The 15,868-nt window shown below is 36.3% G+C and overlaps 1 protein-coding gene across 3 annotated transcripts in view; it reads right to left on the reverse strand.

The window, feature by feature from the left end:
- CDH18 (cadherin 18) overlaps positions 1–15,868 on the reverse strand; it is a 525,645-nt gene that overhangs the window by 268,941 nt on the left and 240,836 nt on the right. For 2 of the 3 annotated variants that reach the window (XM_054488979.1, XM_054488981.1), the window contains one exon: positions 5,502–5,796. In XM_054488979.1, the coding sequence (XP_054344954.1) occupies positions 5,502–5,796 (295 nt within the window). Of the gene's footprint in view, positions 1–5,501; positions 5,797–15,868 lie in introns of those variants that run through there. The other variant, XM_054488980.1, reaches the window with a different exon arrangement.

Genomic DNA, 15,868 nt, shown 5'->3' on the forward strand with positions numbered 1-15,868 from the left:
TAGCCACGCCATTACTCTTCCTTCTATGGGTGCAAATAACTTCATTTTATTCCACGACTTTCCTCAGTGTTTTCATACTATTGTGCACTTCAAGATGACAATTAATATTTAAACACCGCAATTTCTTACCTAGCCAGATAGAACATATTTCTGTTTTAAAGTTCATGGCGTGAGCATTCTGGCACTATGAAAGTCTCTCTGGACAGGATTATAAATTTAACAAATATATTATTCAATTTGTGTTTCTACTTCGACATTTTCATTTCTTTATATTGCATGTTCCCTAGGGCAGTAGTTCTTAACTGAGAGCATTTTTGTCACCCAGATGACATTTGGCAATGTCTGAAGACATCACCACTTTGTGGTTGTGGGAGGAACACTACCGCATTTATTAGGTACAGGCCATGACTGCTACTAGACATCCTACAAGGCACAGGGAAGACCTTCACAACAAAGAATTATCCAGTCCAAAATGTCAATAGCGGAAAGATTGAAAAACTCATTCCTAGGAGTATATAATTCCCTAGATAATTGGTGAAATTACATTGTGTAGATCAAAAAGATACATACAAATCTTACATTAAAACATGCTTTAGAAACCACTTCAGTTTATTTTTGCATCTTTCTGTACTGAGCCATCCGCAATGTCTCAGACTTTGTCGGCAGATTATTGCCCACCGACAAGAAATATACAACCACATTATGCTTTTCTCACTGGCAATATAGCAGACTGCAATTACTTGGAGTGGCTCCATAATCATTACTTAGCGAGAGATGCAAGAAACAATAATCTGATAAAATCTTGCACACCAAGGAAGTCTCTGGTACTGCCTTTTCTGTATTCTTGTTACATATTTGCAAAGCTATATAGAAAATCTATTATTTGCATGATCTTCCTGTTTATTTCCCCAAAACACACAAATGCACACACATGGGTACACACACACACACACACACGAACACATATCCCAAGCTGGACTATATTTTTTAATCATTTTATGCTGTATGTCAAATGTCCATTTATTTCACCTTTTCTCACTGATAAATCACCATTCATTATTTAAGATTCACTGAGGACGTCTTCTCTCATCCACAAGCGGGGCCCCCTGTCCAAGTCTACGGTTCCCCTATTTTGGTGCTTATCAGACACCATATTGAAATTTTCTATTTGTAAATCTGCAGTTTGTTCAAAGATAGTGGTCTTGTTTCATTAACCATTTTATTAGTAGCCACTATCACAGCTCTCAGCACATAAAGTGCATTTACTCTCTCTCTCTCTCTCTCACTCAAGAAAGAATTGAATAAATATGAGAGAGATTGTTTTAATGATTCAAAACTGAATTAATGAGTATGTGATAAAAAAAGTAATTTCATCAGGCACCATATGTTGATAAAAATTTTGTTGTCACCTGCTTACATTATTATTAGTCTTCAGTTAGCGTTAGAAACCAGTATATTTTTAAGTGTTAGTGTTATAAAAATGATTTTTATTACATATTTAGAACCACTTATTCCTTTCATACCATATAAAGCCACAACCTAGTGTTTAGAAGCAAACCTTCAACAATGTGTGTGTGTCTATTTCCTTTAGATATTTTCTGTGCATGTACATGCATATTCTGCAACACATCTGTATTCTCTAACAAAACTAGGCTATCTTAGTATCACAGAAGGGAAGCCTGGATAGTCATTAGATAACTAACAGTAACTACCCAAAGGGAAGAAGCATGATCCCATATATTTGTAACAAACGCTATATTTCTGTCTATATGTATATAGTCCAGTAGGGCTGGCAGAACACTAACTGCTATAGATCAGCAGATACCTTGTCTATCAAAACTATGACACCATCCTCTAATTGTTCCTTGCCTCTGATCTCCCTATAGTAGCTTACAATGAAGACTGGCAAACTCTTTTTTTTAATAAAAGAAAACACTGTAAATATTTTGGGCATTGTGGGCCAGCGATATGACCTTCATCCCAAACACCCAGCTCTGCCATTGCCGTGCCAAAACTACCACAGACAATCTGCAAGTAAACAAGTGTAGCTGTGTTTCAGTAAAAGCACAAAAACAGAGAGCAGGACAGATTTGCTCCCCCCTGCCATTGTCTGCAGATCTTTGCCTATAATATCATCAACTTTTTGTTTCTAAAATCAGAGTTGGCCAGACACAGTGGCTCACACTTCTAATCCCAGCACTTTGGGAGACCGAGAAGGGCGGATCATTTGAGACCAAGAGTTCAAGATCAGCCTGGCCAACAAGGCAAGACCCTGTCTCTACTAAAATTACAAAGTTTAGCTGGGCCTGGAGGCACAAGCCTGTAATCCCAGCTATTTGGGAGGCTGAGGCATGAGAATTGCTTGAACCTGGGAGGCACAGGTTGAAGTGAGCCAAGATCATGCCACTACACTTTAGCCTGGGCGGCAGAGCCAGACTCTTGTCTCAAAAAAAAAAAAAAAACAAAAAAAACCAAAGAAACAAAAATCAGAGTTAATGAAAATATCACCCATTCTTACGAACACAATATAAAGTGAGTTTCTCCCTCCACTTTCATATCATCCTCTATGCGTTCATGTTACAGTATCTATTATATGTTATTACCATGAATGTTATGTATTGGTTTTCCTACAGTAATGAGTGTATATATACACACACACACAAACTTACTGATAAAATATAATTTCCAATATTCAGTTAAGGTTTCCCATAAAATAACTCTTTCAATAGAATCTTGCCTGAAACCACAGTAGCACAGAGAGTTGAAACTTACTCTGTCTTGTCCTTTTTCTCTACTACTTTCAGATATTAAATTTTTGTCCCTCAACCATACTCATCTCAGTAAGAAAACTTAAGAATATTAACTTTTCACCTTTCCCATCTTTCTTCCCAAACCCCAGATGACGACTTTGACTTGTTCCCAAGTCCTCAACTCACAGCCTTTTCTGCAAAAATTACTTTATGCCTTATGATTCTCACATAGATTATGTGGCATCTTTTTACAATATTTCAAAAATATCCATTCGTATTAACTCAGTGTATACACACACACACACACACACACACACACACACACACACACACGTATTCCAGAGTTCACTACTGATAACATTTTTCCTCTCTGTTATTTTCCTTGACTTTTAGATCTCTGTTCTGATTTATTTCAACTATTTTTAATTTCAACTATTTTCTCAAATGTTTTTCTAAATTAGGCAGGAGAATAATAGACCTTCCAGATCCTTCTCCAAATATTTATTTTGCCCTAGCTGATGGATCATATTTGTCTGAACAATAGATTTGGGGCTTCAGTGTTTTCTCTGTAGGCTGTAAATGGGACTCAACTCTCTATCAGATTCCTCTATTTCATGTAATAAATGTGAGGGTAACATATTCATTTTTATTCACACCTAATTTTTAAAAATCTGAATGTTTTTAAAATTTTTTTTTTTTTTTAAACTTTACCAGGATTTTCCTATGTTTATTCTTATTCTATTTACTCTTCCTGGAACTTGGAAAGTCTACTAAACTTGTAAAGTCAGTATATTATTCAAGAAAAATTATGATTGCTCCTTCCCTCCATTTGCTCTTTATTTTTCTCTAAGAACACATGTTATTCACATGACAGGTCTAATGAATATGTTCTCTAAATCTCCTTTCTTTTTCCCACAATATCCACAATTTTATTTGTTTCTGTGGCTATTAGCTACTTCTTCTAGTCAGTTATGATTTTAGGTACCAGGACAATAATTCAGGTCTAATCAGTTACCATTCATGCCTTCAATCCATATATTGATTTTCTTTGTTGTTGTTATTTACTTATTTGTTTAAAGCAAAAGGCTCTGAGTTACAGAAATCTGTTTGTGGAGTCTGTAAAAGCCCTCCAATGCTCATATTGGCTACTGTTTAGTATACTGTCTTTCTGGGTAATGCCTGCTTTGCCTGTTTTTCTCTCTAGCGCTTTACCCCCTGTGGTTATGACAGTTTCCTTTGTGCTCCTTGGGGCCCTTACTTGTCTTGCAAATAGCTCACCAGGAGCACTCTCACAGGTGGGAGCACCATACAGCTCTTTGCCTTCCTGAGGCAGAGGAGATTAGGTTTGTGGGTATCAGTTCCTTGATGTGGCAGAGAGAATTCTGTCCTTGAGTTCCCATGCAAACTCTCACCCACCAGGGTTAAAAAATGCTAAAGGCTTTAATTCCCCCTCGAATCTCCTTGGAGATCAATAAGCCCGAGAGTATTCTGGGCCTCTCTGTGGCTCCTGCAGGCTGGTTCCTGTGTTCTGCTGTGGTCCAGAGGGAAGGAGTTTGGCAACTGCTTTCTCCTCTGAGACTTCAGCTAAGGAAGAAGACCTCACTCTCTTCCTTACCTGCTCCTACAGCGGCTGCAGGAGCTACCTGCCAGCTCAAGAAGACTAACATGGGCTGGAATCTGGAGTTGAGTGAAAAGATGCTACCATCTTCCATTTTTAAAAAATATATATACATATATATATATATACACATATATATATTTCAAATTCACAGACTGATTTGATTAGTGACTAAGTGACTATAAGAACCTCAATCTAAAACAATACTCATACATATGCAGTAAAATTAAATATATTAAATCTTTACTCAATAAATATGTTACAAACCTTAGAGTCTCATATAGTCGAAAAGTATTATCATAGAAGAACCATTTTTAAACTACTTTTTAAAAAATCATCCCATGAAATGAAAAATAAACAAAAATAAATTCAAATAGCTACACCACAGAAACCAGTGAGTGGTGAAAAAGCCCCAGATCATTAGGGTGGCTCAGGCCCTGGATCATGGTTCTATTGGCTGCAGTGTAGGCTTTGCATTCAGCTGAACCTGGAATAATGCCTCCTTGGCTATTTTCTAAACATCTGAATTTGCAAAAGTGGCTTAATTATTTATGCCAGTTTGCACATCTTAAAAATGATATTCAAAATACTTCACGGGGCTGTCATATATTTTTAAATAAATAAGGTATATAAATGCTTAGGAATATCTGAAAAGTTTTATTGATTAATGTAGCAACATATATTAACGGTATTATAATTTGGTCATACACTGAAAGCTTAAAAGACCTGGAGACAAAAATTTCAGACATTCTAGAATCTTTCTTCTGTGCAAATAATCAAATTGTGCAGTGCTGGTATGTTCTTAACAATATACATGTAGAATTCACGTGATAGAAGGGCCATATCAATTAAGCAAGTATTCCACGTGTTTTCAAATTTATAAATGTTTCTTTCCCCTTGAGACCCAACTATTACCTACACTTACATGATTAGAAATCAATTTCAATGAATATTATAATTGCTAGACCCAATAGTCTTTAACACTTCATGCCACAAAAAATACTAAAATATTTTGAAACTTCATATTTATATCCCCTCCAGATATATATACAAGTAAAAACTGGTGTTCTAAAGATGACTTTTTGGTTTTCAAAATATGTTAACTGCATAATCACAAAAATGATTTTTCTTACCCATGTCTGACATTTCAGGCACAGTAACAATGTATGGTCCATCTGTGAATTTTGGAGCATTGTCATTGATGTCTTGCACTTTGATGATGAACTCGGATTCAGGTTCAAGAGGTTTGTTTGTACGTCTATCAATAGCTTGAGCATGAAGCACATAGTGGGTCTTCTGCTCTCTGTCTAGGCTTTTTGTTGAGTGGATATCACCCGTGGTATCGTCAATGATAAATATAGTCCCGGCACCCTCTCCAGTAAGGATGTACTTGACAGATCCATCACCTTTGTCAGAATTGGAGTGCAGCTGTGAAATACACATGGAATAATTTAGCATATATTTATATTCCAACCTCACATTATGTTCTCTGAAAACTCCCTATCTATAATTACTTTGGCTATGAGTTTTCTTCCCTTTACAGTGCCCTGTGTGTTACTACTATCATTTACTTTTCTGCAGTTTTTTTTTTCACTTGGTTAATCATATGGATATTGTTATCATGATTTGTCTAAGAGACACAGTTATTGATCTAAGAAAAAAACAATAAACGATATTTATTAAAACAAAAATAGCCCTTGTAATTTTACTAAATCCACATTCCACTAACTGCCATAAAGTTGGGAAAATAAATTCCCAGTAGATTATTGTTGCCTTCCATACTTGTGAAAATAATATATTTTGTTTTAATTGTTTGACATTCTATTTCAACTTTATGACTAGAAAAAAATATCTAGTAGGACAAATTGAGGTTGAAATTAATTATTAAAATTTTCACAAAAGAGTCACATATTTAAGTCATAGTCACAGTCATGTGTTTAACAATTTGAAAAAAAATGAAATCGCCTCTAATATAAAGGGCTTTGATGTAGAATATTAAAAAATAGAGTATTTTTGGCCAGGCACGGTGGTTCACGCCTGTAATCCCAGCACTTTGGGAGGCCTAGGTAGGCAGATCACAAGGTCAGGAGATCGAAACCATCCTGGCTAACCCGGTGAAACTCCGTCTCTACTAAAAAAATACAAAAAAAAATTAGCCGGGCGTGGTGGCGGGTGCCTGTAGTCCAAGCTATCAGGGAGGCTGAGGCAGGAAAATGGCGTGAACGCAGGAGGCGGAGCTTGCAGTGAGCAGAGATCGCGACACTGCAATCCAGCCCGGGAGACAGAGCGAGACTCCATCTCCATCTCAAAAAAAAAAAAAAAAAAAGAGTACTTTTTTAGGGATAGAGTATTTTTTTAGTTAGGGATTATAAAACTTTAACTCAAAATTTAAATAGTAGTAATATATTTAGTTGATAAATAGGCTCTCATTTAATTACTGAAATACAGTAACAAATCTACACTTACTAAAATTAAAATTATCAAATATTATTTGAATAGATATTAGAAAAGTAACAATAAATTAGAGAAGAGGTCTTCAATAAGAAAAATACCTAAAATATTGAGATAATACACCTTGTTGTCATTTAAACTGCATATAGTTTTTGTTAAAGATTCTGCTGTAACACCAAAATGCACTTAAATAGTTCCAAGAGTGCCAGTGCTATGTTTCTAGCTAGAAATAACAGCAGTATTTTCTCAGTTCACAAATATATTTTTAAGGATTGTTTCTCCCAAGAGGTCTGAACAGTTATCCTTTATATTAAACCTTTTTGGGCACATAACCTCAATGACTTACCTTTTTCTCATTTCTGACACGTAGAAACATTGAAAAAACAGAACCTTGTTCACACAGCATTTCAGTTTTCTTGCCATAGTAACATGAACATTTTCGAGGTTTTAAAGTCTCTGAACTCTCAGAAGACATTTGGAAAAGACAAAATACAGAAAAAGACAATGCAATATGAGAAAAAGACTTTTTCTGGGAAAATTATGGCAACTGAAACGTAAATGATAGTATGGGAATAATTTCACTTCTTTCTTGAAAACATGTAAAAAATTACCAGGACAAAATTTTGACAGGAATCACAGAGTAAGATTCAACAGATGAAACCATTTAAAAATGCTTATTTAGCTCTTTTATAAAAATGAGCAAAAATACACAGCTTTCAAAGATTCACACTTCATTAGTAAATTGGATACTAAAAGAAGAATGCAGAATGAATTGGGTGATACAATTGTATGCTTGTATGAAAATGTGTTTATTTATTTATGTCTCTTAGCATATCATTTTAGTAACTAGAAGATTCATCTTTCATGAAGCAGACACCTGCAAAGTATCAATAGAGCAACCTATTTCATATTCTCTAACTTCACATCAATCCATGACCAAAACGTAGCAAAGTAAATCAACAAATTCATTTACCAAATGTTTCTAAAACCTTTTCTAGAATACTTGTCATTAAACTAACAAAAGGTGAGATAGTTTGGTAATTAGTATGTTGTTACATGTAAATTATAAATCTATATATTGTACTTATAACTATATAAAACATTCTTGCAGAATGTCTTATGTCTTTTAACAATTTCTAAAAGTTTAACAATGATGAAAATTGGCATTCATCTTCAGGATATGTATATGTGTGTATATATATATACATGAAAAACATATGTTTAGTGAAATTAATTTGATATCATTTAGTTTTTTTATTACTAACAAAATGTAGCAATATAAAATTATACTAAGTGTACAGTTAGGTTCGTATTACAGATACTTAAGTATATTTAAAGAAGAATAGGCTTAGGTATATAAGAGAAATAGTAAAGTTCTTAACTTATAGCATCTATTAAATATATATATACTATATACTCTATATAGATTCCAGTAATTCAGATATAAAAATAAAAATTTCAGTAATTTTAGGGCTATCAATTTTAAGACTTGAATCTGACTCTACATGTATAACATTATTATAATTCATATACACTTTTTATAATTAATAGTTTTTATAATACCTAATAAACAGCATAAATGCTTCTGAAGATATGACTAATTTGAACCTAGAATGTAATAAGATTAGTGAATTATAATTCAGTAATATTTATATTTTTGGATAACCTTGCACCAAATATTATGAAACTTACACAAAAATATCATGAAAATGTATTTAGATTACATTGCTTTCTAAGAATATTTAGCATGAGTTTTTAAATAATGTAGATGATCATTTTCTTAATGAAATTTTAGTTTCTTGGCCAGCTTGGTTAAATCTTGAAATAATCAGATTCCCATGTAACACTAATGGGAAACCATTGTAGTAGTTATTTAGTAGATTGACTAATAGTTTCTATGATTATGATGATAACCACTGTGAGATAGCAAAGTGGTTTACTCTCAAGATTCCCTCTCCTCCAACACATCTGTTCTCAAATCTCAGTTCTATTTGCAATATACACTTTGCAACAGGAATGGAGCCTGAGAGAAACCTTGAATATTTTGTCTTGAATTTTTTAATAAAAGGGTTTGAAGACTCTAGAGAAGTATTTGATTAATTTTTGTAAGCCAAAAATGATGAATGAATGAAATAGGTGAAGAATAAGGGTAGTTGCAGACACAGAAAACTTGAGAAATGGAGAAAAAGCTCTTGAATAGAGATAATCAGGAATATTATGATGGTAGAAATATGTCATCTGTGAGTGGGGTCACCAATGAGGCATCAAATGAAGGAGATTGGAAAAGAGCATGGAAATTAGAAATACTCCATATATAGACATGGTAGTGACTCAGTAACCAGTTAAATGTAGGTTACAAGCTTAGCTAGCCACTATACTACTTAAGAGAGATGCCATGATTTTTTTTTACAGTGAAATAAGTAAAAATATTTGGAAGATAAATTTGATTTTGGTCATATACAGTAGAGGCCCCCCCCCCTTTTTTTTTTATCAGTTTAGTAATACCAAGGGCATTGTAGCAGGGTCTGAATGTAACACCTTATATATACTTTTAGAGCCATGGGATTTTGCAAAGTAGGCTGTATTTTCATGCTGAAAGACAGACATTATATTGTCCTAAAGCAAGAAGAGATAGTCTTTGGGTATCTCATCACATAACAAAGTAGGCTAAATTAACTGCTCTTTAGAGAACAGCAAAGGAATGAGGGGTGAAAAAAATAAAAAGAAAATTCAATCACCCTAGTGAAGCAAAATGCTAGTAATCTCTAGCATTACTTTAATAAATTGTCACTTTCTTAGCATTAATTAGTAACCTATGGCACTTAGAAAGCCAATGTGACTCATATGAGTTCACTCTAGAAAACTATTTATTCACCCTGGACTACATTAGGATCAGGACCTGAAAATTTATAGCTTTCACTCTAATGCAAAGTTCCTTAATAAAATAATATTCTATTCCTTGGGGGAAGAACAACTTTAAAAGGTTAAGAAGATGGTGGTGGAGCCATTCATTTACAAAGTTGAGTTTAATTATGTTAAAAAGATAGGTCATTGACTTAAAACTGTAATATTTTGGGATACATAATTTATACACTTGTTTATAAGTAGAAAACATATTTATAATATTTCAGTGAAAGCCAAAAATAAAGGCAGAAATATAGTAATTCCACTATGATTGATCATTATCTCCAAAACTTGCATAAAAATATGTGACACAATGTGAAAGAAGTGTGAAAACATAGGGAATACACGTCCCTGAGAAGTATTATGTATCCTTCATTCCAGAATGTATTATATTCTTAAAGTATAGGCAAATGAAACAAAAATCAGTTGAACTCTTGAAAAGTAACTGATGTGAAATAAAACACATTAAGCAGTAACAGTCTCTTGCTAACTGATAATATATTAGTCTCTGTGAAAAAGGGACATGTATTAACCATAATTTTTAATTACACACCAATAATTGTGTAAAAAGTTATGTTAAACAGTTAAATAAAGTTTTATTTTTAAAAATTTAATCCATCAAGGTGGATGGGAGTCAGGACTGGATTGCAGCTATAACTCAGACGGACAGAGCAGGATGTGGAGGCTCACATTGTTAATTTTGCCCCAGAACGACTGCAGGACTATCAGGAATTCTGAGAGTACTCGCAGACCCTCTGAAGGAAGCAGATTGCTCCTGCAGGGCCCCCAAGATGCCCCAAATACTCTAAGTGGCCAGGCTGTGAAACAGGGAAAGGGAGATCCGTTGCCCTTGAATACACACCCCCACTGGGGACACTGAAGGTCTAGTTTATGGGAGAATATTCTGATCTTACCTGGAGCTGTGTGAATGTAGGAAGCCAAGCAAAATACAGGGGTAGAGGAAGCAGTGTACATTCCTGCTTGGACTCAGGGGAGGATGCAAATCCTGCATGTAGACTCCACAGACAGTGGAAGCTCTAAAGCCCTACTTTCTTTTGCAACTGGGAAGCGGGTTAGCCGGCGGTAAGTTCTCAGCCCTGCTTGCCCATTGCCTGGAAACAGACTCGGTGCTATGATGGCGCCATGGGAGGAGTAAGACCAGCCCTTTGGATTGTGTGGGAGCTGGAAGAAGCCTGTGACTCCCGGCTCTCCCCCACTTCCTTGACAACCTGCACAACTCAGCAGAGGCAGCCATTATCTTCCCAGGTACATAACTCCATTGACCTGGAAATCTTGCCCTCATCCCCCACAGCAGTGGCAGCAAGACCCGCCCAAGCAAAGTCTGAGTTCAGACACGCCTAGCCCTGCCCCCACCCAATGGTACTTCCCTACCCATCGTGGTAACTGAAGACAAAGGGCATATACTTTTGGGAGTTCTAGGGCCCCACCCGCCATGGGTTCTTCTCCATACTAACACAGCTGATCTTCTCTGGAAAGCACCACCTCCTGGCAGGAGGCCAACAAGCACACAAAAAAGAGCATTAAACCACCAAAGTTAAGAACACTCACAGGGTCCATTTCACCTCCCTGCCACCTCCACCAGAACAGGTGCTGGTATTCATGGCTGAGAGACCCACAGACAGTTCACATCACAGGACTCTGTGTGGACAACACCCAGTATTAGCCCAGAGCCTGGTAGACTTTTTGGGTGGCTAGACCCAGAAGAGAGGCAACAATCACTACACCTTGGCTCTCAGGAAGCCACATCCATAGGAAAAGGGGGAGGACATTATGTGAAGGAAACACCCCACGGGAAAAAAGAATCTAACCACAGCCTTCAGCCCTAGACCTTCCCTCTGACATAACCTACCCAAATGAGAAGGAACCAGAAAACCAACTCTGGTAATATGACAAAACAGGGCTCTTTAACACCCCCAAAAATCCTACTAGCTCACCAGCAATGGATGCGAACCAAGAAGAAATCCCCGATTTGCCTGAAAAGGAATTCAGGAGGTTAGTTATTAATCTAATCAGGGAGGCCCCAAATAAAGGTAAGCCCAATGCAAGGAAATAAATAATAATAAAAAAAGATACAAGAAGTGAAAGGAGAAATAGTCAATGAAATAGATAGCAGAAACAAAAACAATAAAAACTTCAGGAAACATTGGGCACAGATAGAAATGCAAAATTCTCTGGAAAGCCTTAGCAATAAAATTCAACAAGTAGAAGAAAGAAATTCAGACAAGTTCTTCAAATTAACCCAATCCAACAAAGACAGAAAAAAGAATAAGAAAATATGAACAAAGCCTCAGAGTAGTCTGGGATTATGTTAAATGACCAAACCTAAGAATAAACAGTGTTCTTCAGGAAGAAGAGAAATCTAAAAGCTTGGAAAACATATTTGGGGAAAAAAATTGAGGAAATATTCCCTGGCCTTGCTAGAGACCTAGACACATTGTTATGTGTTATGCCAATGCATAGGTCATCTAAAGTTAAGACAAAGGAAAGAATCTTAAGAGCTGTGAGACAAAAGCACCAGGTATCCTACAAAGAAAAACCTATCAGATTAACAGCAGATTTCTCAGCAGAAACCATACAAGCTAGAAGGAATTGGGGCCGTATCTTCAGCTTCCTCAAACAAAACAATTATTAGCCAAGAATTTTGTATCCAGTGAAACTAAGCATCATATATGAAGGAAAGATACAGTTTTTTTCAGAAAAACAAATGCTGAGAGAATTTGTCACTACCAAGCCACCACTACAAGAACTGCTAAAAGGAGCTCTAAATCTTGAAACAAATCCTTGAAACGCATCAAAACAGAACCTTTTTAAAGCATAAATCTCACAGGACCTATAAAACAAAATACAATTTAAAAACAAAAAACAAAACAAACAAACAAAAAACCCCCAAAAAACCAAGATACACAGGCAACATTATGAATGGAATGGTACCTCACATCTCAACATTAACATTGAATGTAAATTGCCTAAATGCTCCACTTAAAAGATACAGAACTGCAGAATGGATAAGAATTCACCAAACAAGTATCTGCTGCCTTCAAGAGACTCACCTAACACATAAAGACTCACATAAACTTTAAGTAAAGGGGTGAAAAAAAGACATTTCATGCAAATGGACACCAAAAGGAAGCAGGAGTAGCTATTCTTATATCAGAAAAAGACAAACTTTAAAACAACAGCAGTTAAAAAAGGCAAAGAGGGACATTATATAATGGTAAAAGGCCTTGTCCAACAGGAAAATATCACAAAGTTAAACATATATGTACCTAATACTGGAGCTCCCAAATTTATGAAACAATTACGACTAGATCAAAGAAATGAGACAGACAATAACACAAGAATAGTGGGGGATTTCAATACCCCACTGACAGCACTAGACAGGTCATCAAGACAGAAAGTCAACAAGGAAACTGGATTTAAACTATACCTTGGAACAAATGGACTTCACAGATAAACACAGAACATTCCATCCAACAGCTGCAATATACACATTGTATTCAATCGCACATGGAACTTTCTCCAAGATAGACCATATGATAGACCACAAAATGAGCCTCAATAAATTTAAGAAAATTGAAATTATATCAAGCACTCTCTCAGACCACAGTGGAATAAAATGGAAATCAACTTCAAAAGGAACCTTTGAACCCATGCAAATACATGGAAATTAAATAACCTGCTCCTGAATGAGCCCTGGGTCAAAAACAAAAGGATGGAAATTGAAAAATTCTTCAAACTGAACAATGATAATGACACAGACTATCAAAACCTCTGGGATACAGCAAAGGTGGTGCTAAGAGGAAATTTCATAGCCCTAAATGGCTACATAAAAAAGACTGAAAGAGCACAAACTGACAATCTAAGGTCACGCCTTAAGGAACTAGAGGAACAAGAACAAACCAAACCCAAACCCAGCAGAAGAAAGGAAATAACCAAGATCATAGCAGAACTAAATCAAATAAAAACAAACAAAAAAATACAAAAAAAATGAAATAAAAAGCTGTTTCTTTGAATAAATAAATAAAATTGATAGTCCATTAGCAAGATTAACCAAGAAGAGAGAAAATCCAAATAACCTCGGTAAGAAATGAAATGGGAGATATTACAACTGACACCACAGCAACAAAAAAGCTCATTCAAGGCTATTGTATTAGTCAGTGTTCTCTAGAGGGACAGAACTAACAGGGTATATATATATATAAAATATAGGATATATATATATAGATAGATAAAATATATATATAATATAGGATGTATATATAAAATATATATATAATATAGGATATATATAATCTCCTATATAAATATAAAGGGGAGTTTATTAACTCACATGATCACAACATCACACAATAAGCTGTCTGCAAGCTGAGGAGCAAGGAGAGCCAGTCCAAGTCCCAAAACTGAAGAACTTGGAGTCCGATGTTTGAGGGCAGGAAGCATCCAGCACGGGAGAAAGATGTCGACTGGGAGACTAGACCAGTTTCCCCTTTTTACGTTTTTCTGCCTGCTTTATATTTGCTGGCAGCTAATTAGACGGTGTCCACCAGATTAAGGGTGGATCTGCCTTCCCCAGCCCACTGATTCAAATGTTAATCTCTTTTGGCAACATCTTCAAAGACACATCCAGGATCAATACTTTGTATCCTTCAATCCAATCAAGTTGACACTCAGTATTACCCATCACAAGTACACCCTTTGTCAAGTTGAACCCATACACATCTCCTGAGATCATGCATAGTCTTCAAATGAAGACAATAATAAGGTCATAATTACACCTAACATAATATAACTGTCCTCCGTACAACCGGAAACACACCAACCCCCAACCCAAACACTGGCACATAAAGTTAACAATACTTAAGTGCTGATATGAAGTCAATAAATCTTATGTCATATGATAAAGGAAATAAAATAAAGATATTTTCTTCATACAAGTGTATACATGTACAAATATTTTTAGCAAAAGAAGGAGGAAATACTCATGACAATTACAGTCCCCATTGCTGCAGAAGGTCATGTGGTCATAGCTGGTATTGATGACTACTTTCTTCTACTACCTATTCTGTATTTCTTTGCCTTCAGCAAGCACCTCAGCAGGTCGTGATATTTTCCTGGTGGAGTGACCCAAACCTTCACTCCTGAGGGGTCTGGACCATTTGTAGTCCTGCCTGGATTGGGCTATTGTAGTTTCCATTAACCTTAATCACAGGGAATGATAATACTAAGAGACACCCAAATGGATCTCCTGTATTCCATGCATACTGTTCTTTACCTCTGTTGTGAAGTAGTGGACTGATTTCATCTTGATTAGTCTGGGTCAATCACCCCAGCCAACACTGTAACTCCCTCCTTAGCTTGTTGGCTTAAAGGTAGGAGAAGCCCAAAGTGGCAGTCTTAACTTCTAGTTCAATGGAATTGTTGCTATGTCTCCTGGTGGCAGTGTTCCTCCCTCTGGAACTAAGGCCTCTAGGCCAGCAGAATGTAATATCACCGTAACAGGAAGCAAATATTTTGCTAGTGGATCACTAGGGGTGATGGTGTGTGGTGCCACTTCCGCTTCTATTCCTTGATTCCTGGATCCATGAATCTTTGCTATGGGAGAAACAGTACAATATAGTGGATGCTGATTCAGAGCATACCCAGCCTTCTGGATACCTTTGCCTCAGCCCTGCAAAGTATTGTCACCTAGTTGGTGTTGTAATTGTGACTTCAAAAGGCCATTCCACCATTCTATCAATCCAGCTATTTCAGGATGATGGGAAACATGGTAAGACCAGTTAATTCCATGAGGATAAGCCCACTGCCACACTCTTTTGTTGTAAAGTGAGTGCCTTAGTTAGAGGCAATGCTGTGTGGAATACCATGATAGTGGATAAGGCATTCCATGAGTCCATGGATGGTAGTCTTGGCAAAAGCATTGCATGCACGATAGGCAAACCCATATGCAGAGTAAGTGTCTATTCCAGTGAAGACCAACCTCTGCCCTTTCCATGATGGAGGAGGTTCAATATAATCAAGCTGTCATCAGGTAGCTGGCTGATCTCCCCGAACAATGGTGCCATATTGAGGGCTCAGTGTTGGTCTCTGCTGCTGGCAAATTGGGCACTCAGCAGTGGCTGTAGCC

This window comes from Pongo pygmaeus, chromosome 4 (genome assembly GCF_028885625.2).
Source record: "Pongo pygmaeus isolate AG05252 chromosome 4, NHGRI_mPonPyg2-v2.0_pri, whole genome shotgun sequence".
Lineage (NCBI taxonomy): Eukaryota > Metazoa > Chordata > Mammalia > Primates > Hominidae > Pongo > Pongo pygmaeus.